This window comes from Podarcis tiliguerta (assembly GCF_965153285.1).
Source record: "Podarcis tiliguerta genome assembly, chromosome: 1".
NCBI lineage: Eukaryota > Metazoa > Chordata > Lepidosauria > Squamata > Lacertidae > Podarcis > Podarcis tiliguerta.
In genome coordinates this window covers 47,473,769-47,500,350 of record NC_139534.1, presented here as the reverse complement: position 1 = coordinate 47,500,350, position 26,582 = coordinate 47,473,769, and the positions used below count along the sequence as shown (strand labels likewise).

The 26,582-nt window shown below is 40.9% G+C and overlaps 1 protein-coding gene and 1 long non-coding RNA gene across 2 annotated transcripts in view; one reads left to right on the top strand and one right to left on the bottom strand.

Moving 5' to 3' along the window:
* The window catches only part of EPB41L5 (erythrocyte membrane protein band 4.1 like 5), a 57,781-nt gene extending 31,970 nt beyond the window's left edge, over positions 1-25,811 (top strand). Inside the window, exons 17-26 of the mRNA XM_083430520.1 lie at positions 8,394-8,566; positions 8,959-9,047; positions 12,920-13,048; positions 14,513-14,574; positions 16,510-16,623; positions 18,226-18,319; positions 19,498-19,575; positions 20,504-20,545; positions 21,318-21,454; positions 22,075-25,811. Of these exons, the coding sequence (XP_083286646.1) occupies positions 8,394-8,566; positions 8,959-9,047; positions 12,920-13,048; positions 14,513-14,574; positions 16,510-16,623; positions 18,226-18,319; positions 19,498-19,575; positions 20,504-20,545; positions 21,318-21,454; positions 22,075-22,132 (976 nt within the window). The 3' untranslated portion in view covers positions 22,133-25,811. The remainder of the gene's footprint in view (positions 1-8,393; positions 8,567-8,958; positions 9,048-12,919; positions 13,049-14,512; positions 14,575-16,509; positions 16,624-18,225; positions 18,320-19,497; positions 19,576-20,503; positions 20,546-21,317; positions 21,455-22,074) is intronic.
* Positions 23,406-26,509, bottom strand: LOC310673220. The gene is made up of 2 exons (XR_014508920.1): positions 23,851-26,509; positions 23,406-23,764 (listed from the first exon to the last, which is right to left on the bottom strand). It is a non-coding gene; the product is annotated as an uncharacterized lncRNA (long non-coding RNA).
* Between the last annotated feature and the right edge of the window lie 73 nt (positions 26,510-26,582).

Here is a 26,582-nt window from a genome sequence, read left to right as displayed (position 1 = left end):
ACAGCACAGCAGCAGTGGGAGAGGAGTAAAATGGACACTCATGAGAATCCTGCCCCAGTATGCTGCTTGTTCACATTAAACAGGTGTTTGTTTCTGACTATGATTTAATGTTATACATGAACTCGGCATGTATGTATGCATTTTAACAGGTTGTGCTGCTATTCTCAGGGGTCAGGGGAAGGGGAAGCAGTAAAGAATTGTTTGGAGCTGTATGGTCAGTCAAGTGTGTTGCGTTCAGTCTGAAGTTTGGAATGAGATTAAGCTGGATGCATTGATGGAATGTGTGTCTCTGCTTGGAGGAGAGCGACTTGAATGTCTCAATGCTGCCTATGGGGCTTTCCTGCATCAACCTCTTATCCCCTTTAATTGGTCTGGTCCCACAGCTTGGCTTTGGTCTTGCTCCTTTCACTTCATCAACCTTCTTTAGAGAATTTTTATTTAAGCTCAAAATTGTTAGAACTGTGGTGCATTGAACTTCTTAATTTGGTAAAGGATCTGAACATTTTTAAAGGAATGGTTCTTGGCATGTATGGAAACGTGGCTGTGTTTCATTATGTCATTTTTAGACATAATTTGAGCTGCAGTGCTGACAGTGCCACTCAAAAGGATAAGCAATGCAACACCATTCAGAGAGTTTACTATGAGTTCACATTTTTTATTGTGGAGGTTCCTAATCTATTGATTGTGAAGACAAGGATATTCAGTGTAAACTCCAAAGTTAGATTTGCACTTAGGTTTTACAAGATTGTCAAGGTTAATTCCTGATCATAAGGCACTATTGAAATCTTGCTCTGTGTTCAAGGGGCCAATGAGCAGCCTGTGTCTTCTCAAATTCACATTCAATTTTAAACATGTTTGTTGCTGCCTTGATAGTGGAACAGAGCAGATGTGGGGCTAGGATGTCAGGTGCTGGTGATCCATCTTCAGGGATTACCAGCTCCCATGAGAACAAAGAATAGGGCCATCTTGAGCAGACCTGCCCAGATGTTCCAAGTTCCACTCCTACCCTCCATTAGGCTAATAGACATTAGTCTAGGCTAACAGTGTGAACACCTGTAGGGCCTTGTGTAGCTGTACATGCAAAGACTTCCACAAACTCTGGAACCCTGAAATTTATTGCTGGCAGCCTTTATGATGAGCTGTTCATAAAATAAAGGTGGTGTTTGAATTCATACGGCAATGAACCAGATCCTCAACATAAGAAACAGGAGTTGATTTGATTTGAAATTGCTTCTAAAGAAGGCTTCTTTGCAATAGGCTTGGTATCTTGCATGCTTTTCAAATCTCCTTTACTCTGATGTGCATATTCTTCCTGCGATGCTGCTTGATTGCATAGTGATGCGATTTTAGTGGAACATTACAACAGACAGAACTGTCATACTGTATTTTCCAAAATGGAAAAGTTGATCAGTAGCGGTCTCACAACCATACTGATAGGCTTTCCCCCAGTCTTCATTGGATAGTTGTTGTACTGTCAGTAGAACTACAGGCTTTAGGGCACAAGCTTTGAATATGGTTAAATATTCAGCACACACATATACATGCGTACACCCACACACTCCAGAAACCAGCCAAAGACTATCAGATACTCAAACTATCTTAGAAAAAAACCCTGAGAAAACTCCCCTCATGTATACAGTAGCACCAAAAGTGGCATGGTACTGTTGAAAATAATAGTTACTAATTATTAGATTGAAGGATTTAAGAATTCTAAAAGTCTTGTTCAGTTGAGTTGACTTCCTTAGCTGGCTTTGGCAGCAACACTCAATTCAATCAAGTGTTCTGATCAAATTTAGTAGGAGTAAGTGTGGGAGACAGGAAGCCAAGCAAAGGTTTTTACTAATCTCCTGCATTCTTAGGCAGTTTCCTGGTCAAAACCCCCACAGGCATTATAGTTATCTTTTGCTGTCATCCAAAATGGGCCTTCCTAAGTTTTCTTTGAACACACTAAGCTTTTGGGAAGTGCTTCATTCCATTTTAAAATCAGTGGTTATGCCAGTAGGTAGGTGTAGAAGTTCAGATCTATAGATGCATTAATGCAGTTAATTTTAAAATACTACTTATTAGGATATTTGGAATTCAGAACATAAAAGAATGTGATTATGAATCCAGCTAAAAAGCAAACTTCCTTGATGTGTAATATTAAGGAACCAAGTGTCCAAGATATATTCAATATGGAGCAACTCCAGCTATGCTCATAGGCATTAATTAGCAGTAGAGCGGAGGATAAAAAACTAGCCCTTCCTCTTTCTGAAGCGCTAAAGATTTTCTGTCATAACAAGATGGTTTTCCAAGACCATGCACTAATCAGAACTGGGCAAGTCCAGGACAGTTTCATTCATTAACACACTGTGTCTGCGTTAATGTTGAAAATTGCGCATATCTAAGAAGATTGATTTGGACTATTCCCTAAAATGAAATTTGGGCACAGAAAAAATGGCAGAAACCATGCCAAGCAAGCAGGATCCAGATCAGTTAATTCTGAATAACATGTGCATGAAATACTCTTGTTTTTCCCTGGCCATGTTCGCATGCCATGTTAAAGCATGGTTTAAGCATTATTTGGATAAGCCTTCCTGAGCTCAGAGCATCAGGCTTCTGCATTTTCCCCCTCCCCTCACTTGTGCAACAAGGATGAGGACTTCTGCTGTGTTATCTTTGCTGTTTACCATTGCATATGAACCAGAGGTCCTGGTTTAAAACAAACAATACAGCAATTAGTTACACACACAAACTTCATAATCCATGGTTTGAAGTTGACTTGTTCAGAAACTAGTCATGCGAACTGGGCCACAGTGTTTATGGTGAGCTTCTTCATCATTCTTCTTTGCTTCAGACTCAAAAACTATTTTCTGATACGTCAAAGTAGTTCTCCTGTTAAGAATAGTATGTTTGTCCTAAATGTTTAACAGTGTCATTTAAATCCTTTAACGCTGCTGTGCCTATCAGGTATTTTGCTTAAAGAAGGAATATAGTGGTAAGCCTGCACATTTAGGCAAATCTATAGCCATTCATATTATAGTAAGCCATGATAAGCCAGTGGGCTGGATAGGTATCTGCATTCATTTCTAATTTCATTTTCTGTATGGAGTAGATGCCATATGAAAAAGTGGGGGAGTATTCAAATTAACTGTTGCATTGGTCACCCTGAAACCAGCATGACGTCGTAGCAGCGGTGGAGGGTTTGACTTGACAGTCCACAGTTTCATTTCATTAAACCACGCGTTGTGCTTGCTGCTAAACAAGTTTGTTCTTGCTAGTCTGCCACTTCCTCAGCTACCTCTTGCTCCTTCCATTCTCTCTCCTCATTTGTGTCTAGATACTAACTGTGCCTCATCCCATTCCCCAAACCAATCCAGGCCCCATGATGCTGGTGACTGCTGTCAACGTGGTGGAAGTGCATGGAACGCGTGGTCCCCACCCTCGGCCCACTCAGTGGATAGACACCACTACTGTGACTTTGTCCATGACCGCAATGTGAAGAATGCAGGAATGTACAGACAGGCTTTTGGTTCTGGTGTCCAAACCTCTGTGACTGACCTGTAGGACTTTTGACCTTTAGGAAGCCTTGATTGTTCCCTGTGACACCCTGGAACTTTGAAGGACAGGAGAAGACATCTTTTAAAAATAATTAACCTATGTGCTGAAACACCTGAATATGAAGGAATAGCTTTCTAGGTATTTCTCTTTCCACTTAAGAGAAAATACCTTAAGTTTTTTCTTAGTGGAAGAAAGGTTTAAATAGCTTCCTTGGTTGTAACAAAGCTGCATATTCTAACCATAGAAACTATATTTTGTTCTCAAAGCGTTTCAAGTAAGCAAAGCTACTATGAGCGGTTTAATTGTGCTTGACATGATCTTTTAACTGTTTTATATTTTTTAAAAATAGAGGAGATGGCAACTGGCAGGTGAAGGCTGCTCCTTTTTAGTTCTTCTGCACTTTTAATAATGTGCCTAACTGGATATTAAATAGAATTATACTTTTGATATTAAAAATAAAAAGCTTTTAAGGAAACCTGAAGGACCTCCAAGTAGGTTGTCTGAGAGTGTCTTTCTGAGATGTTTTGCTTGAATGCAAAAACCTGTTCAATTGTGTTTCCTGGAAAAGCATGTCAGCTTGCCAGTATCCTTATTGGTGTGACCAGTTCAGGTTGTATGATGTAGCTGCATGTGACCAGTTTTCTTCTGCTTCGAAAATGCTAGTTCAACAATGCAGTAACAGCAAAAACAAAGAGGTGCCTCCCTGCAATCTCAGGGGCTGAGAATCATGAGCCATTTACATCTCCTTCATTACTCCCTTATCTTCTTTGGAAGAAAAATTGTTCTGCAGCCTTCCCAGCTTCCCACATGTCAGTTTGAAGTCCATTACATTAGACAATTCATCCCTTAGAGCTTTTCTGATTTGAAGGCACAGGCATCTAGGAGGCTGCAGAGCACTGGAAAAATGTTTAGTATAAAGAAAAACACAGAAAACTAAAGCCAGCTTGCAACAATAAACTAAATTCAATCCTGCACCAACAAAATTCTAAAGAAAACAGAAGCCTCTTTTGCAAGGGAAGAAAAATTAGGAGGGCACAGATGTTGGCACAGCTCTACTTTACACTGCATAGATGCAATGTTAAACCACCTAGAAGGGTTGTAGAGGGTTTATTTGTAGTCACTCCATTGAAATGTCAGATGATGCATAGCAATGATTGCTCTGGATTAGAGGAGCTTGGAGTTAAACAATAACAAAGCTTAAAAACAAAAGTTGAAAAATAACCAGCTTTATCAAGCTGCACTTCGTTTGTGGTTATTTGCTTAAAGATAAATAAACATTAAAAAGAGTCCAGGGCATCTAAGCCAAGTCAGTTACTAGCCTCACTTTTTGCCAGCCCCTAGAGGTATCAAAAGACTTAAAAAGAGGCTCATGTTACCCTGAGCACAGGGCAGGGTTGGATTAGAAAAATGTGTCCCTCTCCCAAATCCTGCTACCCTCTGCCCTCAGTGTTACACTGCCTGTGCAGAGCTCCCTCTTCCATTTTGTTAGGGGGATCTCTACTTACGGAAGCACACAGACAATCCCTAAATGGAGTGTTCCAGGAAGGGGGCTGAGCTGACCCAAAATCTTCTGGATCTCAATATGGGCCCACTGCGATCACTTGATGCTTTTGCCTGCCTTCTGCCCAGGCCAGTTTAAGTGATGTGGCTGTGTACACACTTGCAAACTGCTCATCATTATGACTGGAAGAGGGAGACATTGTGAAACATAGGAACCTTAGAGGCTACAACACATCATTTCCCCATCCTGAATGGAAGCCTGTGCACACAGCACAGAATACTTTCTCAACATTTGTTAAATAGGGTGCATTCTAAACGTACTGTACCTCCCAAGTCTTAAAACCCACCGGCAGCCATCTCTTTGGCGCATACTTCTTTATATGTGTGGATCGGGGCACTAATTCAACCATGGTATTAGAAATGTACTAGAAAAATCACACCTCGTTTTATTTCCTAATATCAGCCAGCCATGGTGGACATGATGAGAAGCAGATATTGTGGTCAGAATTTCCCTCTCTCACACACACCATTATGGTTAGCATAGCACTTTGTTTATCTTTGCCGGCTACAGGATGTTCTCCTCCCTGTTAACTATACTGTGCATTCTCTTGCGGGGAGAGTGCACTATAGTTTGGGAACCACAGCACTACAAGGTAATGTATTAATCTCCATTTTGTGAAAATCAACGAATGAAATGGAAGTTGAGAACCAGTGAAATCAATAAAGCAGCCTAACTTCTTAGATTGTTTTCTATGGGAGAGCAGCAGTTCTCTTCATCACAGAAGATAACTTCTTTCCCATTCCACCCTCTGGGTCTTCTCCCTCCCTATTCCCCACCTACATAAAATGTGGCTGAGATCTGCAAGTTATCCACCCCAGACTTGCACAAAGCTTTGGTGAGAATTGCACTAGAGATTTGGGTTGGTATGTCATCAATATTCTGATGACACTTGGCTGCATCTTTTGTGTACATGTTTTGATTCCAGAGCAGTGGTGTTTCTGAAAATAGTGATTAGTATCAGAACTAAAGTGGATGGGGGCAACCAAACTTAAAGCAGACATGATAGCAGTCCTGTTGCTTAGAGGGTCTGGAAGTATGAGAGTAAGCTGCTCTGGATAATGTTCCAGTCTCTTAGAGATCAGGTTCACAAGTTGCATTTGCTTCTGAATGTCCCAAGTGGTGGGGGTGCTTTTTATCAGCTTTAGTTTGTATACCAGCAATTACTGGTTTTTTCAAGTCCTTTGCCCACAGATTGTATGCCATGTATAGTCTCTGTGCTATTAAAAAGTGGAGAAATTGGGTGGGTTGGTGGGACATACAGATGAATTATGCATAATGATCTACAGCAGGTGAGTGGATCTGACATTTGCTGCTGCACTGCAACATGCGCAGGTAAACTGGGTCAAGCAACCATTAAAAATAAAAGTTAAGATGGCAGGGATGCCCACCCATGCCCACCCCTTCCAGTGCATAACCACGTCCTTTTTCTTTCCCCACCTTCTGCAGGTTGGAGAATGAGCTTCTGAAACAGGAGCCTTTTGTACTATTTGGCTTCCCATAAGATTTAGAACCCTGGATAATCAAAGTTCTAAGTCATGGGAGGAAACTCCATGAGTACAGGATCTCCCTGCTTTAAAAGTTTGCCCTCATGCACCAGAGGGCATAGAGACAGGTGGTAGGGAACCTTTGGCCCTCCAGACATTGCTGAACTGCAAGCATGACCAATGACCACAGGTGGTGGCAGCTGGTAGTTCATGAACATCTGAAGAGCCAAAAAGCTTCCCCACACCAGGGGATAGAGTTTTGAGCCTTCCCTTGCTCTCCTTAGCTGTTTGTTATATGAAGAAACTGAACAGCCAAATAGAGTCAGTGAAGAAGGTTTTTCTTTGATACATGGTAACTTCATGAGAGGATCATCATGAAATGTAATCAAAGGTTGCAGTTTTCCCAGTCTAGGTTGGGGAGGGTATTATAGCAAGGGTGGTGTTTTATCATGTGTATTTGGGAAGAGTGCTGCAGGAAAATGGAAGTGAAAGATGTTACCGCAATAATTATTGTGACATGAAGAGTAAAAGAGAAGCAGTGGCGTAGCGTGGGTTGTCAGCACCCGGGGCAAGGCAAGTAATTTGCACCCCCTAACCCATGGATTTGCGCCCCCTAACCCGTGGATTTGCGCCCCCTAACCCTAACCCCCAGATGTTGCGCCCGGTGCGGCCGGCCCCCCCTGCACCCCCCACGCTACGCCACTGAAGAGAAGTGCTGTGTACTAAAGATTGTAAGAAGGATGAACAGAACACTTCCATTCTATTTCTTAGAATTGTTGTTGTTGGCATCAGTCTATCTTGAAAGACAATGGAGCGCACTTCTGGGGGAAAAGCCAAACCGCCAGAGAATCACAGCTGTGGCTGTGGCTGCAGTAACTACTGCCTCCTACATTGTTTTTGCTGTGTTAGCAGCACCAAAGTGATCTCTCCAGGGCGCAAGCCTGGGCGGTGTGTATGGACATCTTGGGACAACATTAATTACATAAGATTGCCATCTGTATCCAGATCTTTTAAAAACAACTGTGAAAAAGCATCTGCATTATTAGCATGCCAGCTTCATTACAGATCAGGAAAAGCGCACATCAGTGGTTGCCAGATTGGAGTGCTTTGTTTAAAAATGCAAATAATCACTTGCTTAGGTGTTCGTGGTTTGCCTAACAGGAAAAGGTGGGTACCACAAGAATGTTCACATTCTAGAAAATAATTGTGTAATATCTGAGAGGGCCTCAATCATAGATAGCACGGTGTTATGCTATTTATTTAAAGGATTATACTCTGCCTGGAGGAAAAAGCCCTCTCAAGGTAGCTTACAGAAATCTTTAAAAGCACATGCAAATGCCTGACCAATCCATACACTGTGTGATTTTTTAAAATTTTATTTTTAATGCTGGGTTGGAGCTTAAGGAGCCCTGCAGTTGTACTTGCATAGCGCACAGCAGAAGGAGGGAACCCTTTTTCAGCTTGAACACCACATCTCCTTGTTGGCAACTTTTGGGGGCACTGCATGGTGGATGGGGCAGAGCCATAGGTGAATGGATATGACCCTTCTCTTTTCTAGTCATGCAGAAGTCAGAAGTTTCTAAGCACTCATCTCTCTACCCAGGCAAGTAAGAGGCATTGTCTCAGTTCAAGGACTTCATTCCAGCAAAGCAAAAGGACTTAGGGAGGGCCTAGATCAAAAACGGTGTGGGTTGTCCTGAGGGCTGCATCAAGAGGCTCCTAGGCCTAAAGTTCCCCACCCTTGCTGCAGAAGCTTGCTTTGAATTGTTTGTGCCTAAAACCTTGTTTCCTTTTCATATCCCATGTAGTGTGCCCCTGATTGTTGATTTACTGGATAACAAGGAATTGTTGGAAACTTGTATTGACAATACTACTGATTTTCCTCCTGCCGGAGGGTCAGCTGAAGCTTTGGAACAAATGGGTCTTGGCTTCACTCCTCTTGGCACAAAGGAGCAACCCTCCGACAAGGCGGATCCTGTTGGTAAGGAAATGCCTGGTAGAATGGGAATTATTGGGACATTTAAAATACCTGCTTACTTGTCTGTGATACTGCAAAGTATCTGATGTGTATCTGGAAAGTATCTGGAACGCTGTAACGTTCAACAAGGATTGTGATCCTTCCTAACCTACCAACCTGAGCTTATCTGCAACAGACCACAGTTCTTAACAAAACAGTAGGATTTCCAGATGCTTCCAGCTGGTGCATATGCAATACTCATGTATGGCTGCACAGACGATGTTAAAAAAGCAGATAAACTACAGAATCACAGAAAAGTGGAATCCTGGTTTTAATAATTGACAAGAAATGACAAAAGATTTTCAGAGCACCATTCCAGTCTTAGGTTGACTTATATCCTATCTCTATTTGAGCAGGTGAGGATGCATCATTGAAACTCAAGCGGCTGGAAGCAGAACTCAACCCTTTGCTGGTTTCCCAGTCCAACATAAACATCAACAAACAGGTACTGAGTGTTCATTCCTCCCAAAGTTACTGAGTGTAAAGTTTAGGTTTCAGTGAAATTTGTTACTTTCCTGCTCTTTAGTCCTGCCTATATTCTGTTTTTGGAAAACCCCTGTAAAAGCTGACTAGATGCATGTGTGAATCTGATAGAAATTATCTGGGATCTTCCTGAATAACCTAGACTGGTTTACAGTCTGAGAGGTAGCAGTTGGCACCACATCTTGTTGGGAATACAGCTCCTTTAATTGAGAACAGATTTCCTCCTAAGACAGACAGCTTCTTGCAGGACAATTTCAGCCCCAAGGAGTCTCCATGCTGGCGCATGAGAAAAACTCCAGGTTACTGGCTCCCTGACCAAACAGAAGAACCAAGTGCATTTCCATGAGTGATGTGGAGCTGAACATCTGCTCCCACTCTGAGGCCCAGGTCATGTTCTCTAAAAAAATTCACATGCAACAATCCGTCTGAGCAGCATCAAGGAAATACTGTATGCGCTGACAAGGTCCACTAGATGCCAGCAGTTCATGGGAACGCAGGGGATCTTTTTTCGTTCCCTGTGTTCATGCACGTCACCATCAGAAACTTTTGGGGTTTCAGCAATTCACAACACACTTTTTTCTTTTGCCTGGTTTGGTGGGGATTTGGGTGCTTTAAGTCTACAAACAAGCATGTTAATGTGACCCTTGTCATCCAGCTGCATGCATACCTTCTGCAACCAACAAACAGATTATATCAATGGGGGAGAGGGAAACTAACATCATATTCCTCCCCCGCTGTTCTTAGAATCAGCTCCAGCACAGAATCTTCTTTCCTCTAGCTAGCAGTGATAATGAAGGGAAGCCTGTGACTAGTTAACTCCTCCATCATTCCCAGATCTAGCTAAAACTCAACAACAGCAGAGAGAATTCTGCATGGCCTTCTAATCATTTAATTGCTGTGAGACCACCGTGGGAGCCAATTTTTGGTTGAAAAGAAGGATGAAAAGGCAATGAGCTAATAAATAATGGGTCTTTTTTGCACACTCTTTAGTTGCCAGGAGTAGCAGAGCATTGTAGCTTACTGAGAGTATTGAGGAACATGCAGGTCCTCATGGTTGTTTCTGTTTTCTGGGCTATGTTGAAGCACCTCATGAGGAAAAAGTAGTTACTTCTGAATGCTCACGTTTTCCTCAATGGCTTTCAATCTGCCTTGTGCACAGTTCATGGCTAGTGTATTATAAAGATTACACAGTCTGTAAGAAGATTAGCCTTGGGGTTCTTTTCTGATGGCTCTTCCTCATAAACAGAAGTAAACACACTCAATCCTGATCAGTGTCTAAGTCTGTTTTTTATTGTGCTTCAGCTTTCAAAAATGAAGAAAACAAGACCTCAAGTGGTTAAGGAAATGAAGGTGTCTCAAACGATAATTAAACTAAAAATATGCGGACCCCCATGAGTATAGGTTATTTGTTCAACTTATGTATTCAGTTTATATTAACAAACAAATGCCATATGAATAGAACTAATGATTTTGTGCACGTTGGTACTTGCATAAACTAGGTTCGGTGTTAGGGAGTCTTTCACTGTGATTAAAAATGTGGAGGGTTATAGCTGCGTTTGCATAACTTATGCATAAAAATGTGGAGGGTTATAGCTGCGTTTGCATAACTTATGTGTTTTTCAATATCAGACTATCCTATGCAAGGAACCCTTAAATCAGAACAGATCACCATATACTTAACCAGTTATGTAACCATTAAATGGATTCTTTTAAGAGTGCCAAGTTATGTTTTATTTTCCTCAGTGAAGGTGCAACTGACTTAAGCTTTATAAATCATCATTTCCTTTGCACCCAGAAGCACAAAGTAACACAGGAACCCTGTGTTACTCGCTGCCCTTTCAAATGCTTACAAGATTGTGAATTTAATGCTCATATACAATAATGCAGATGTCGCCTAACTTAATTGTAGATTTTAAACTTTTTAGAAAAGTTTTTTGCAGAAATGCTTGTATGTTTCATTTCATTTTGTACCTTTTTCCATAGGCTGGGGGTGGCTCCACAGCCATTTGTAACGTCTGTCCCTCACTGCTCAACTTATTTCCTTCCCACACTAACCTTAACCCTCCTTATGTACAAAATATTCATATAGCAAATAAGCAATTGTACCCGAGGGCTAAAACTTGCTAATTTTCTGGACTTCTCAAAATGGTTTAATATTTTACTATTACTTATGATAGCATAATGTAGGGATAATGCTGAAGTCTTGTGGGAGGACAGACATTCCAACAAGCTCAGCAACAAGAAGAGAACCACAAATCATTGGCTCTCTGTTTAGCTGTAGAGGTTTTATCTCACTGCCGTGGGTCCTATAACTTCCCCCCAAATGGCATTCTGAAATACCTTCAGATTCCTTTCATAAACTGATGATGCAAATAGTTTAAAATTCAGTTTGCTTTGCCAGCATTTATTTTCTTACGTTAGGACGGCAGTGAAATATTTTGTTGGAAAATAATCTCCCTGTTTCATGTTTGAAACTGTAGTATGAATGGCCCTATTCTTACAAGAGAGTTGCTGTTGTTTTTGGCAGCTTGCTGGACTGGAAGCTTGCAAGGTTGGCAGTGCCAAGATCTAGACAATCATGCTGGCACTGAAGGGAGCAATTAATTTCTAAATGCACAGGCATTCCAGTTTCTTGAGTTTCTGGAATGTGGGGGACAATGCAAGTAAAACTTCATTAGTGATTTTTTTTAAAAATGGTATTTTGTAAGATAGATACTGAGCAGTAGGTGGAAAAAAGTAGCTTGAAAACATGACTAAACTCCATGGAGAAGCACCTCAGAACAACTCTGCTGCTCCTGGGACCAAGTCAGCTCTTCTGAGTCCTGCTTTCTCTCTGGAACCCTTTGTGGTTGAGTTCACTTTTAAGGGCATTGGGGGGGGGGGAGGTTGTTCTATTGAAATCCAACTCTTGGAAGATTAAATACAACAGCAAACAGATTAAATAATCTGGACTTTGCTCAGCAACCATTGTGTCTCCAAATCACTATAATTCTGGTTGGAAGGCAGAAAGAAACCAGAGAGGCAAAAAGAATATTGCCTCCCCATTTGGACATCAACAAGGAAGAGGAAGGAGAAGAGGAGGGAGCTCATTTGGATAAAATAGTATCTTAACAGGAAATGGATTTTTAATGTGGAGGTAAAATTGGAAAATTACTTTTTGCTACAAGCATTTACAAAGTTTATGGGAATCAAAAATTTCCCCCCTCACCCTGGCCCCAGTACCTTTTATTTTGTTTATTTATCAATACTTTATCCCACCTTTGCTCCCAAGGATCTCAAAGCAGCATATACAGTTCTTTCTCCCTATTTTATCCGCACAACAACCCTTAGGTAGGTTAGCCTGAGAGACTGTGACTGGCCCAAGATCACCCAGTGAGTTTCATGGCTGAGAAAGGATTTAACCCTGGTCTCCCAGGTTCAACACTCTAACCACTATACCATACTCACTCTCTGTGTTTCCCTTTTTATCCCAGTTGTATACCTGCACTAATAAGCATGTGTTAATGAGCATGTGCCCCTCCGGTTTGGCTCTGGTTTCTTAATACAGTGTGTGTTCCAAAACATTAGCAAGCAGACCTTGCTCCTAGTCAGAGCTTTTGCAAAATGCTCCAAATTGTATATACTGCTGTTGAAACCACACATCTCTGATTGCACAGGCTTTTCTCCAGTACACTGTATTCAGTCCTGCTTGTCGGTTTGAAGCGTAATTATTTACAGGTTCTGGTTTTGTGACCCCCGTTTGTGTGTCCTCTGTGCTGCTCCCGGTGGATATTAATCTACCTAGATTCTCCCTAGAGAGATGCTGCTAATTAATGCACCTCTATCACTTTGTAGCAGGAGGTGGTGAAGCTGACAGAGAAATGTCTCAACAATGCCATTGAGAGCCCAGTGAGTGCCTCTGTACGGCTGCCTCCAGACATCAAGAGCAACATTCTGAAGGCCCAGGCCGAGGCAGTGAACAAGGTAAGTGCTGTAATCCAAGCGTTTGCCATTGTGATCAGTAAATGCACATTTCTGCAGTATTTTCTTTGGGTGACTTAGATCTTGCTAATATTCCTTGTGCCTGGTATGCAGATATTTTTTGTGGCTCCAGTTTTTGGAAGGCTAAGAAAATCCTGAGGGTGAAACTAATCTCTGTCATCTTGCGCCCTCCCACTTTCTGTCTGTGGCTCTCATAGAATATTGATGAGTAGAGCTTTCCATTGTAGATGGCGTGCAAACCTTTTTCTCAGCAAGTGGTGGCTGCTTTTTTATTATTTAGCATGAGAGAACCGTCCTTTGCCCCCTCACACCTTTCCACATGGTAGTGTAGAATTTTTCTTCTTTGCTGCTCCCCTCCATTCTAAAAGTCTTGCAAAATCTGCAGGTTGGAAGATTTGTTCTTGCTCATTCTTTTTATTTTCCCTCTTGATAAAAAATACCCTCACAGAATAAAATGTCTATCTGATCTATAGGCTTCACCTGACCGTACTTTGCTTTGGGGCAGAAAGATGTAATTACTGATAACAAAAAGAGCTGTGGAATACCTTTCTTTCTTTATTAAATAAACATTTTGACTGGAGATGATGATGCGCATTTGCTGTAGTTACAATGTTAAATGTTAAAATAGTTTCCTGAAAATCTGATGGTTCAAGCTCTCTGTCCCCTTTCATAATTGGACCTTATAAGTCACAGATGCTGACACATAAAAAGTTGCTGCATTCTCTAATTCTCATTTCCAAAGCTGTCAGTTTAATATTACTCAGGAAATTATATTTAACAGGCACACTGTAGGATTCAGAGCCCAACTTGACTTTCAGATCACAAGTGATTGAATACAAATAAGTACTTGGGGTCATACTTGATGTGCTCATGCTATACAGAAGCATCAAAGTGAGATATCTCTGAATGCTAAGCAGGCTACAAGATACAGTATGGTTTTCTATCTCAGTATCCGTTCTGTGCAGCCTGGCTCCCTGCTGGTTTTGAAAGTGTAATAACTTTTGTTAATCGGGGCATTTGGAGATAGCTATGGGGAGTGAGTGATTTGTATCTGCCTGTTTTTGATGCAACTATTTTGACCTTGCTGTGTGGTTGGTGTTTTGTTTTTGTTTTGTTTTTTTGTGTGTGTGTTTTTTTGTCTTTCTTCCTTTTATTGTGGAGCTTAGTATTATACTTATTTTGTATTGTAAACCACTTTAGAAAGCCTAATAAGATGCAAAGGTGGTGTTTAAATTTTAAAATAAATATGTATTGGTATATGTTGCCCATGTAAAATGAGACTGTTTCAGTTCTGATCATTAGAACTCTATTCTGTTTCCTTTTCACAGTAAGCATGTAGCCTGTCCTTGACCTATTGCAGAGGAATGGCCTTGCTTTTTATAAAATCATAAATCTCTGCAAAATTCTCAGTTTCTAAAGTGTTCTGTTATGTCTCTTTTCTTTCAGGTCATGAGGGAGGACAGCATGTCTGGCAACAAGAACACCAACCTTCAAGATGCTGCTGGCAGGTATAGGCACTGAGGGTGAATTGTGCTGAGGGATTCAGGTATAACTGCGCTCATGGCAGTGTGGGCAGTTTGCTTCAGTTACTCTGTGAATCAAGAAGCCACATGGGAAAGGTTCCCATAAAATTGGAGTTAGCTGGTAGTTTAGAAAGACTACTATTTCTGTTGTTATCATGAATGCTTAATTTACAAGTAGGCTTGACTGCTTGTCCCTTGAATTCATGAACCCAATGAAAGTGCTTAGCCCTTTAAAGAGAGAGAGAGAGAGATTACTTTTCCTCATTACTAGATTGGGAACCTGAGAGAGGGAGGATATCACCACCTGGCCTGCAGATCAAATGCAAGTATATGGAGGGTAGAGGAATTCCCATGGCTTAGTGTCACTTCTTGGCTGCCCTTCTGAGAGAGGCAGAAAAGGAATTAGTTTCAGTGCACTGGTGTGTGATGTAAATGCCATGGGAAGTCCTGGCACCAGCAACTCTTGGCTTCCCGCAGGCTAAGGATTTGCAAAGATTTTTGTCTGCTAAATTGGTACTAGATTGGGTGCATAAGATGGAAAGAGAGGTGGAATTCTGCAATTCTCTAATCTTGCACAGCTCCAGTGTAGAATTCAGTATCCTGAGAATGTTCGCTTTAGTTTTAAAATACTCTGTTTCTATCCACTCAGGCTGTGGGGATCTGTTTGAATGCATGTGGGCAATTATATGAGTGTGGCATTTTTATTCCACCTAGCATAGAAAGCTGCCTTATACCAAAACACAGTGTTTTCCTGTGTAGCCTAGTATTACCCATTGTGATTAACAGCAGCTGCCCGGGGTCTCAGGCTGAGATACCTCCCCTGCTATTGGATTCTTCTAGCTGGAGATGACAGGAATCACCTGTATGTACTCCCACCACTGAGCTGTAGTTTCTCTAAGATGTTCAGGGCAGTGCTACGTTTATTGTCAGAACAATCCTCTGAGGCAAGCTAGGCCAAGCACGTGTGACTGGCCCAGGGCCACACAGGAAGCTTCGTCACTAAGAGGAGATGTGAGCTTGATTGTCCATGGTCATAATTGAATGCTGCTCAACTCTGCCATACATATAGCTCTCTTGAATGTGTACACTTTCCCTCTCTTGTGCAGCAGAAGCGTAAAAAATTATGCAGAATAAATTGGTTCCTGGTATATCTATCTATATACAGTCAACTTTATTTCATTTGCCCAGACTTACTTCTTCCTACTTCTAGCAGAATTATGCTTTATTGAAATCTAGTAAAGGTAAAGGGACCCCTGACCATTAGGTCCAGTCGTGGCCGACTCTGGGGTTGCAGTGCTCATCTCGCTTTATTGGCCGAGGGAGCCAGCGTACAGCTTCCGGGTCATGTGGCTAGCATGACTAAGCCGCTTCTGGCGAACCAGAGCAGTGCACGGAAATGCCATTTACCTTCCCGCCAGAGCGGTACCTGTTTATCTACTTGCACTTCGTGCTTTCAAACTGCTAGGTTGGCAGGAGCAGGGACCGAACAACGGGAGCTCACCCCATCACGCGGAATCAAACCGCCGACCTTCTGATCAGCAAGTCCTAGGCTCTGTGGTTTAACCCACAGCACCACCCGCATCCTTATTGAAATCTACATTGCACTAAAGCCTTGGGCGCATGGTTGAAAATAGCCTAAAGCAGTGTTTCCCAAACTTGGGTCTCCAGCTGCTTTTAGACTACAACTCCCATCATCCCCAACCACTGGTCCTGCCTAGCTAGGGATGTTGGGAGTTGTAGTCCCAACAACAGCTGGAGACCCAAGTTTGAGAAGCACTGGCTTACACCTTGGCTTTTTATTGCTAATGCAAAGGTTTGTTCACTGGAGAATAGTGGCAAAGGTGGTATGATTTATATATATGAGATCTTAGAATTCCTATGACATGCTCATAGTCAAACTTTTGGGTCTGGTTTGTTCAGGAGCATTCTTCTGTCTGGAAAAGTTCAGAACAGCCCTCTGAGAGCCCACAGCCCCGTGTTCCAGGAGTCGAGAGAGAGGCTGAAAGTGCTTCCTATCTCCAATGCCTTCATTCCGTAAGTCCTCTGGGAGGGAATATTCTTAAGGCAGGGAAACAGCAGGAAGATTGCATAGAGATTAAGTCTAGGAAAGAATAAAAGAGCTCAGCATTTGAGTGGCTCACTCAGTTAATCCTAGCAATTTCTAGCCAGGTTAGTCATTTTGCTTGTCTGCCAGAAACCCAGGAACAATTAGTATGGCTTATTCACAGTCTAAACAATCAATACCAGAGGAACAGAACTCAACGTCTTAGTGGAGTGCTTCCTCTTGGGCACTGTTGCTGTCCATCCAGCCCCGTGACAGTGTTGCCATCCTATTTATAACACAAAATCAATACGAGAAATAAATTTTAAAGGCATTATAAATTCGGTTTTGCATTTCTTCACAGCCTTTTCAGTTGTGGCACCCAGAATATGGAGCAACCTTACATCACTGTATGCTTTAAGAAAAGCAATCAAAATAGTTTTATTTCTGTGAGTTTTTTCTGGGTAATTGTTCTTTTTCATGGATTCCACCACATCTACTGCTCTGAAATTTGATTGTAGCTACTCCTGGATTTTTGTTTATTAGCCACCTTTATGTAGAAAAGTGGATAAAAAGCCTTAGGAATAAAATAAAATAAAATCTTAAGCTCCCTTAGCTTTCTGAAGAGGACCAGTTGTTTCAGCTGTAGCCCTGCACTACTTAGTAAAGGGCAATATCTAAAGATAAAAGATTGTGGTGGTGTGCTTCAGGGCATATTAGAATTGCTTCATTCTCGCTGCATCATTGCTTACTTCCATGGAAACCAATATGCTAATGAAGAGTCTTCGTATCTTTACTAATTGAGTTCTCTCATACATTCACTGAATACTCTTCTCATGGCTTATGGTTGGAATTATAACCAACTCTGCTGTGCCCCTAATTTGCTCATTTGTTTTGTTTTGTTTCTAAACCATTAGTCCTTTATTTAATAACATGGTCCTTGCTGAGTTTGCAAAAGGCAAAGTGTTCCTCTCTCTCCTCCCCTTCCTCCTGCCTTTTTACTGATTGATACAAATTTTTACACCCTGTAAACCCAAAGAACTGTCACATCTGAGGTTTCACTGCTGGGAGAAATAGGATCAAAGAATCATTTGCGCCTAAGAAGGAATGAAATGATTGCATGCGAGAGAATGTAAAAATACAATATCAGTTAAGACAGTTGTATGAAACCATGGCGATTATCTGTCTTTTCATGACTTCATATGTTAAATAGATCTCTGAAAGCATTGTTGCCATATAGATTGTCCTTTTTGCATGTGCCTGAGAGTGGACAGAGCTTTTGGCATCCTCTTATCTGGCCATTACTTGGATTCCTGTAAAGGAGTGTGTGCTGAATACTCTGGAATAATGTCTTTTTGCAGCCATCTGTCCGCAGCACAATGCATTTTAGGGGGCTTGCCTGAGGCAGCAGGTGCTAAGATGCTGTCGTTCACATGACAAAAGACTTCAAAGGCACCCTTTGCTCCCAGGCAATAATCTTTTCTTTGCCATGAGGCACAGTGATCATTTGTCATGTCTTCAGATTGTTTGTGAAGAGCAACACTGGTTATTTTGCACATGCTGTGCATGATGGTGGACGTGTTTTCATCTTGCAGGAATGAATTAAATGAGGATAATGCTGCCTCTAGCCCTGAGGGTTCTTTGAGTCCTCCTAATCTGGCTCCTACAGAGGAGGCTGCTATTGTAAAGGTATGTTGTATCTTTGTGGGGACTAGTGGCTTTTCCAGCATGAGTCAGTTACAATTGCAGCACAGAAGAGTAGGGGCTGCATACAAAACACTTAGTTGTGCATTGAAACATGCAGCAACATTCCTTTTCTAACTGCAGCGTTTCTTGATTCACCCAGACACTTTGGCTTTGTTCAGGCATACCATTAAGCCATAGCTAAACATTACTGTGTGTATGAACTGTATGCACTCCCCATCTCGTCTCTCTCTTATTCAGGGAAAGCCCAAGAAGATTGGGTGCGTCTACTTCTCTTTGTAGCTAACTGCAGTTTATTATGTATGAACTCCAGGACAAACCATGGTTCGTGTTACCTGTGGTTTATTGAAACAAGTCAACTTCAGATTGTAGCAATTTTGACTTATTTGTTTCAGTAAACCACAGCGCTAATCATCGAACTTCCAATCTCCTCCTCTTGGCTGTGCCAAGGGAAGAGGGTTCAAGCCCAAGGCTCATGCAAGAAACTCATAAGAACATAAGAAGAGCCTGCTGGATCAGACCAAAGTCCCATCTAGTCCAGCATTCTGTTCTTACAGTGGCCACCCATATGTGTATCAGCAGCCCACAAGCAGGAACGGAGCACAACAGCACTCTCCACACTTGCAATCCCCAGCAAAGAGAGGCATATTGTATTCTGACAGTGGAGGTGGAAACAATAGCTATTGTGGCTATTAACCATTGGCACCTTTATCCTCCATTGACTTGCCAAATCGTTTTAAGGCATCCAAGTTGGTGGCCATCTCTTCCTCTTGTGGGAGCAGATTCCATAGTTTAGCTGTGCACTGCGTGATGTTTAAAATTATGGACAAGCTAGGATTTTGAAAGCCTTCCATAAAAGTCACTATTCTCTCAAACTGAAGAGCTTGTGTATAGGAAACCTTCTTTACATGTGATTTGAGCTTCCCATTGCATGCAGTTTAGGGTAGCAACAGTGGGATTCTTTGCTACTATATTTTATTGTTTCAATGGCTTAATGAAAAGTGTATTCTTGTATACCAAACCAACATATAAGAGGAAAAGATTCACAAGCTTCATCCTCACAACTTGCAGCTTTTTCAAAAGTGGATGAGATAGTGGGGGGGGGGGGGACCAGCAGTTCCACCCGGTGACAGATTGTAATTTAATTAACTTGTGTTTTGCAGAACTCTCCAGAGGACTTAGAGATTTTGTTAACATCACAGGCAGAGAATCTAATTGACTTTACAGAAGCCATGCCTCGGGTAAGAGTGGAAATTAAATGGAACTCAATGATTTCATTGTGCTGTTGATAATTTTAGAAGGAAAACATGATTGATTTATGCTTCCATCATTTGCACACAAGGCATCTGTAGTTCCAGTTGATACTTGTCTAAGCTGGTTTCTCGTGTAATAATTCTCTTCTAAGAGAGCCTTTGGGCTAGTTGAGTTACATTAGAATACTGTACTACATGTTCATGCAAGCAAAATTCTGGACTCTGTGCAAGTCCTGCCTAGGCAGTAATTTTTTTTCTGCCAGCCCATGACTTTTCTGCCAGCCCTCCTTTCTTACTGGTATCTTTAAAACCTTCCTTTGTGCCAAACAAGTATCTGACAGAACAAAATGTCTACACGTGGTGAATGTAAAGAGAGCCATTGAGAATTACATTACATGCAAACCAATGGAAGGAATGGGTCCCACTGCAGCTGGGTGGTTTTGGAATAATTTTCTGATATGAGCTTGCTTCATTTTAAGAAATCTGGTACAACTATTCTGTGATTAGTACTTAGACTAGAACCCACTCTCCTGATTCTCCATGAGTGAAGAAACAAGCCATCTGTCTGCTCTCTTGGCTTCCCTGGGCTCCTTTGGAGAATAGGGTGCCACCATTCATTCATTCATTCATTCATTTCCTTTTCCGCAATGGATTTAAGGCCATGGTTAGTCTCTTCAACCTCAGTGATGTATAGAGAACACGGCTACCTCTTGGGATAGTCTTTCTTCTAGCCCTAGGCATTGCGAGGAGGGGGTACCAGTGATACTACCAGTGCTGCTGTTAGCTATGTGATCTCTTTGACGTAATGAGGTGATATAAGAGAGGGGAGAGCAGTGGAGAGCCTTAGGAGAGCAATAGACAAACACTTCCTATGTCTTTCTGTGTTTCTAATATCATTTTTGCTTCTGGGTTTTAGGTGTCTTCACCACCAACAGTTTTGCCCAGGTGGTTGGTGCCAGTAAGTATATTCACTAATTCTTCAAAGTGATATATATTCTTTTATTTTTAAGCATGCATTCAGGTGATTGTTTTAAAAATAACTCACGTCTAACCAATAGTAACAGTAACTGAACAGTATATTTTAACCTGAATCGTGGAAGTTCCTTTTAAAAAAAGAAAAGGCTTTACTGTGGTTCTGGGCAATAAATTTCTCAAAACCCATCACTTATATTTCATAGCACTGAAGAGTAAAAACTGCTTTTGCAATTCTTGTTTCATCAGTGTTTCCTTTTAGTGTTTGTGACAGTTATGGTGCCTTGGGAGCCTAGCTCTACTCCAAAGCAGCTGTGCTGTCTCTATATTCAGGGTTTTCCTTCTAAAGTAGATGCTAGGGCAGTGGCAGGCAAGAGACAGTGACATTTCATCATCATGAGAGGACAACATCTGATGATATGGGCAGCTCCTCTTACTCATCTTCACGATGCTGTCTTCTTCAGTGACCAGAAATAACCCTTCCTGGCAAGTTCAGTATTTCCTTCCCCTGCCCTCCACTGCAAATTGCCTCCATGACTTTTGTCATCCAGAGTTTGGAAATAAGCCCAGCTGGGAAAACAAAAATAAAGGTTGGGGCACTTAGCCTTCTTCTAGCTCATCGGTTCACCTCTGTAAGCATCTCCTTGTAACTGCAGTATCTTGACAAACACATTTTTGGGACCATGTACTTGAGGGAATACATGGACCAGGTTGCTTTGTGTGACCTTACTGACCTTCCTTTGGTTTTTGTTCTGTAGAGCGGACTGGTTTCCAATGGGCCTTTAGGGAATGATGTTGCCTTATCTCTTAAGGCAGTGAAAGGTAGCACTGAGGCACTGACCATCTCTGCTGGCTCCCCACCTCCACTTTACTCGCCGCCCGAAATCATGCCCAGGTAAGTCTTTTCTCCTCACTCCTACATTGGGTTAAGGGAATGCTATGCTACTTGAATTCTAATTTGAATCTTACTTTATTCCATGTGGGGTGTGTGTTTTTTACTATCCAGTTCTCCTATTAAGCACTGGGAAGCACAATAATATTTTGCAATTCGTTATTCTTTTACCAAGCGACTTTTACCAGTGGCTTTCTGTCAGTCTTTGGGGCTCAAATTTGTCAGTCTGTGTAACTGCTGCTGCATTTCAAAGAAATGCATGTACTACTGGGGCATTTTGTCAGAAGTGAGCATTGTAGGCATTTCGCTTATCAGCATATGCACTTCATTGCAGATACTAGTAAAGTTTTATCATTGTTGGCTGTATGTGGCAAATATGATTCTATTAATAGCGGGCAGCTCTTAATTTGATCATTACAATATTTACCCTTGGTGTTTCCCATGTAAAATAATACTGCATTGGCTCTGATAGATATGAATTACCTTACCTTGTTTGGAATTGTTTGCTTTCCCATCAGGTTATTGAATTGACTGGTTGAGTTCATTCAGTTGCAGGAATCCTCTTCTGAGTAGGACCCTCCCCTTAAATCTCCCACACAAATTGTGTGTTGCTTTCATTTCAGCCCTGCTGCAGAAGATGTTACAACAAGGCCGAAATGTTTACTTACCACTGAACTCTGAGCTTTGACAAAGTCTCATCTTCCTAGCATCTGCAACATGCTCCTGGAATGGACTTAACCTGGAATTGACCCATGCTCAGACCATGGTTAAAACAAAATGCCTGGCAGTTTTACTGTGGATTCATGCAACTGGAAATCTAGTATGAAGAGCTGCTGGGAAGCCTGAGCACCTTTTGTAAAGTACACTGGAACACATTCTGACGCGTAATGAAATCTGCAAGGTTTCCATCCATAGCAGTGCTTTTGTCTATAAAGCTGCTTTAGGGGTGTAAATAAAGTCATCACTGTGATGAACGAGTTAGTAATGGGGAGGATAGGAACTTCTAAGGCCACCTGCTGGTTGTTGCTATAAAAAGCAAGTAGTGCTAATGGTGTTTTTATAGAGCAAGCTCTTCTTTCTTAACATCTTCTTTGAATCCTCTTTTGTACTGATATCTGTCAAATGTTCTTGGCCTTAATCCACTTTCTAGACTTTGCACTTTTGCTCACCATGTATGAAAAAAACTGAATATGCAGCACCTCAATAGGTTACCCAACTGGCAGGTTCTGTTCTCTCTAGTCAAAGAGGCAAAGCAATTTTCTACCAAACACTTTTAGGCTACCATAGTGTGTGAGTGTAACTGTTCAACATTTTGTCCCATTCTCTATAACATGTGTCTAAAATACTGCTAGTGTGTAAACTTCTGCTGCAGAAGAGTTTCAGAATGGAAAGGCATGTTCCCTTGCAGCTTTTCACTGACTTCTGTTTGGAAAGTTCCTTCCAACGAAACTGAAAATTGTTTTAAGGTATGTTCTATGAACTTGTCAATAGCTGATTTCTGTACTATAAGTACAGATTAATTAGAATCACTGCCTTTTTCCTATGTTCCAGTACAATTTTTTTTTCTTCAAATGAGGTTGCAATTGGCAGGTTTTACATCTTGGTTTTCTAGTCTTGTTCAGACACATTCCAGTAGTTCACCTATCTTCTTCAAATTAGACCAGTGACTGGACATTTAGTGAAAGAGTCTCCCTCAATATATTGAAGTGCTAATAGTTTTGGACCAGTGGGGAAATCTTTTTCTACTACAAACTCAGGGAAATTGCTGTTCATTGGTGGAACTACGTGAATCCCAAGTTTAACTCATGCTTAGCATTTTTTTGTTTGTGGACCAATTTCTCCATGGGCATTGAGAGCGAACAATAAAACTTGGTAGGACACAGTTATTGGTTAGGACACAATTCTATTGTTAATGTTCAAAAAATAACTTTATTCTTTTGGTTTTCAAAAAAGACAAAAAATGTAGAAATGTGATCATCTTTATCTTCCCAAAATGGCTCTCAACTCGCTGCCCAGTTGGAAGGGTAGGTTAAAAGAATTGGAGCAAGTTCTCTTAAACTTGATTTATTTTGTGTTGTATTTGTTTCAAGAAGCCATTTTATGGTGCAAGAAACCTTCCTTGGTTTTTTTTTTGGGGGGGGGTGTTGACATAGGCTAATGAACCAATTCACTATGAACAGCTTGATCACCCTTCCCTTTCCCCATTCTTTACTTGGTAATTGCTGCTTTTGAAATAAGAGCAGTTCCAATGCTTTTTATGTGTAGCATTGTGAGAACCAAGTTTCATTTTAAAAGTAGGCTCTGAGTGTAGATCTGAACACTTCACCTTTACCAGTAGCTGAACTCCTATGTGCAAGATGCATCAGATTAGCATTTGCCTTTGAGATATCCTTCATTACTATCAGCAAACTGGAGAAGAAACTGCCTAAACCATTTCAAACAATCTGGAGGTAAAATCCAAATCACCTCATGAGTTTTATCATTAATTATAACAGAAGAGTGTATTTTAGATGCTACAGTAATTATTTTTATTATTCCCCCGATTACAAGAGAGTGGAAGTAGAAGGAAGGTTAATCAATGGTTTGCTGTCTAGAATGTTAGTGAAACTTCATTGAGTTTCCTAGATTGCAGGTATAGCTAGTTTCTAAAATGTTGCATGTTAGGGTTGTTAGAGAATGACTACTTAACAACAACAAAATTTGTGTTATTCTGTGTGATTTAGAGTCCTATGCAAGCCAAGCCAAAAACAAAGGAAAAATGGAGAGATGCTCAGATGTAAGAAATTGTTCTCATTTCCACTACTGTAAAATTCTGAATTACTAGCAAGTCTTAGACTACAATATTGCTGACCACTATAGCTATCAAATGTATTTTTAAAAATATATAGCCAAAATTGATTATTCATTTGACTGATGGAGGAATACTGTGCAAGACACAGATCTCATGATCTATATTTATATTTTATTTAATGGTGAACCTACATGACTTGCAAAGTAGACAGTCTTTTTCCCAGTAAGTTTTTCACAGTAAGAAACTGGGTGTGGTATACAGCCCTTTTTATTGCCATGCAGTTCATGATGAGATGTCATCAGTATTCAATGGTTGCGTTGTACAAAAGAAATAATGCTTATTGTGTCATGCAAACACTGTCATATGAAAGGTGCAGTTATCATAGAGGGAACTCAGTCTTTCATAAATGCAATATGTGTCAGTGGAGGTGAGCAGTAAAGTTGCTCACCTGAGCATTTGGCTATAAGACACTGGCTTTAGGGGTTAATTAAGGTTGACGGCATATTTGCAGATTACTGTTAACTGATGTTAGAAGGATTGTGCTGGTTGAGAGCAACCACCATATTCAGAAATGCTTGGAAAGTAGCTTTTGTTGCAGGGGTGTGGAACCTGGTGCCCTTTAGATGTTGCTGGACTACAGCTGAGTTGGAGACATCTGAAGAGCCACAAATTCCCCAACCCTGGCCCATTGCATGCAGAATTGCACTTTTGTTTACAGCAACTGATCATAAACTAGTTCATGGGCTGACCATGCTTAGAGTTCATACATTTACCAAATGGCAATCCTATCTACATGCTAAAGGAATAAGTGCCAGCCTTGGCCTCCAGCTCCCCAAACCAGTAATGTGTGAAGCAACAGCTTTAGATGTAGCCCTATACATGTGTAAAGCCAATGGAGAATCATGCCTCTGTGTAGAGTCTGTAGACCACACTTCTTGTATGTTACAGTACATGCACAGTAGAGTTTGTAAGGAGGCTCACTCCTGTCTATCTATCTGGTGAGCTAGACCTTGTGTTTCACTAGTGATTATGGCTATTTTGTTCTCTGGTGCAAACAGTCATCCTCCTGAATATCAACAGTCATCCTCCTGGAGCAAAATGTTCAACTTTTTTCTTACTGTGAAATTGATGGCCCTGGGGGAGGTATGGCATTCCGCATGCATCAGAGAATAGGGAGCATTCTACTGCAGCACCCCCAGCAGAAAGGTTTGGTGTCTGATTTGTTTATCCTCTTACTTCCCTCAACTGGACAAACTTACTTTAAAGTATGTAAGATTTATTACTTTGAGTTAGAATATTTTGTTTTTAAAAAATCACACCCACTAACTGCTGTATTTGTAATTCTTTTTAAATGATGTAGAGCTTGACACTAGCTCTGAGTATAACTTATTTGTTTTTTTTAAGTATTATATATAAGGAACACTGTGTTTCATGGTAACATATATAAACTGTGCTACAGTAACTGCACTGAACTGAACATCTGTATATGAGAACTGTGATTTGTAGTCCACTTGGAATCAGTCACAAACTGTTGTAGCTTATTTCTAAATATAACACAACTGTGCAAAATGACTGCCTCTATCTGTTTTTCTTTTACAATAATTTTGCAATGTGCAAACAATCTGCTTCATTCCTGCATTTTTGCCTATCCCTGGCAACCCCCCCCCCCCTTGTCTTGGCTGAAGTTCTGTGTTTCTCATACAGAACTGACAACACACTATTTTCTGCTGACCTCTCATATGAATGATAGCAAGTAATAGTTGCACCCAAGGAGAGAAGTTCAGTCTTAAGATTCCTACCCACAATTTTGTCTGGAAAGTGAATTAATTGACTTACTGACCTAGAATTAGGCCTTAAATTTTATTCCAGAATCCAAATGCTCCTTAGATCAACAGATTTGACCTCCACTTCATTCTAAGGGGGTACACTGAATCTAAAAAGTGTTTTACACAGTTGCTACGGGCAAGGTGCCACATTAAGTCTAAATCAAATGGTGACTAATAACCAGCCATATTGCCAGCAGTTTAATAATATATACTTTTGTCATTATTGTCCAACTTTAAATCCTTCATCAATCATGCATTTCTTCTCAGATACAAACAGCATACATACAAAAAATGATGCTTATGTAGTTTAATCAAAAAAACATAGTAATATAATTTTATGTAGTTTTATCACAAAAAAATAAATGTCAAAGTCTAAAAATATAAAAATAAGATCACTTATAAAGCTCACCGTGTGCTGTTTAGCGGCAGCTAAACTTTTAAAGACAAAAGTGTGGTGGAGTCTCCTTCTTTGGAGGTCTTTAAGCAGAGGCTTGACAACCGTATGTCAGGAGTG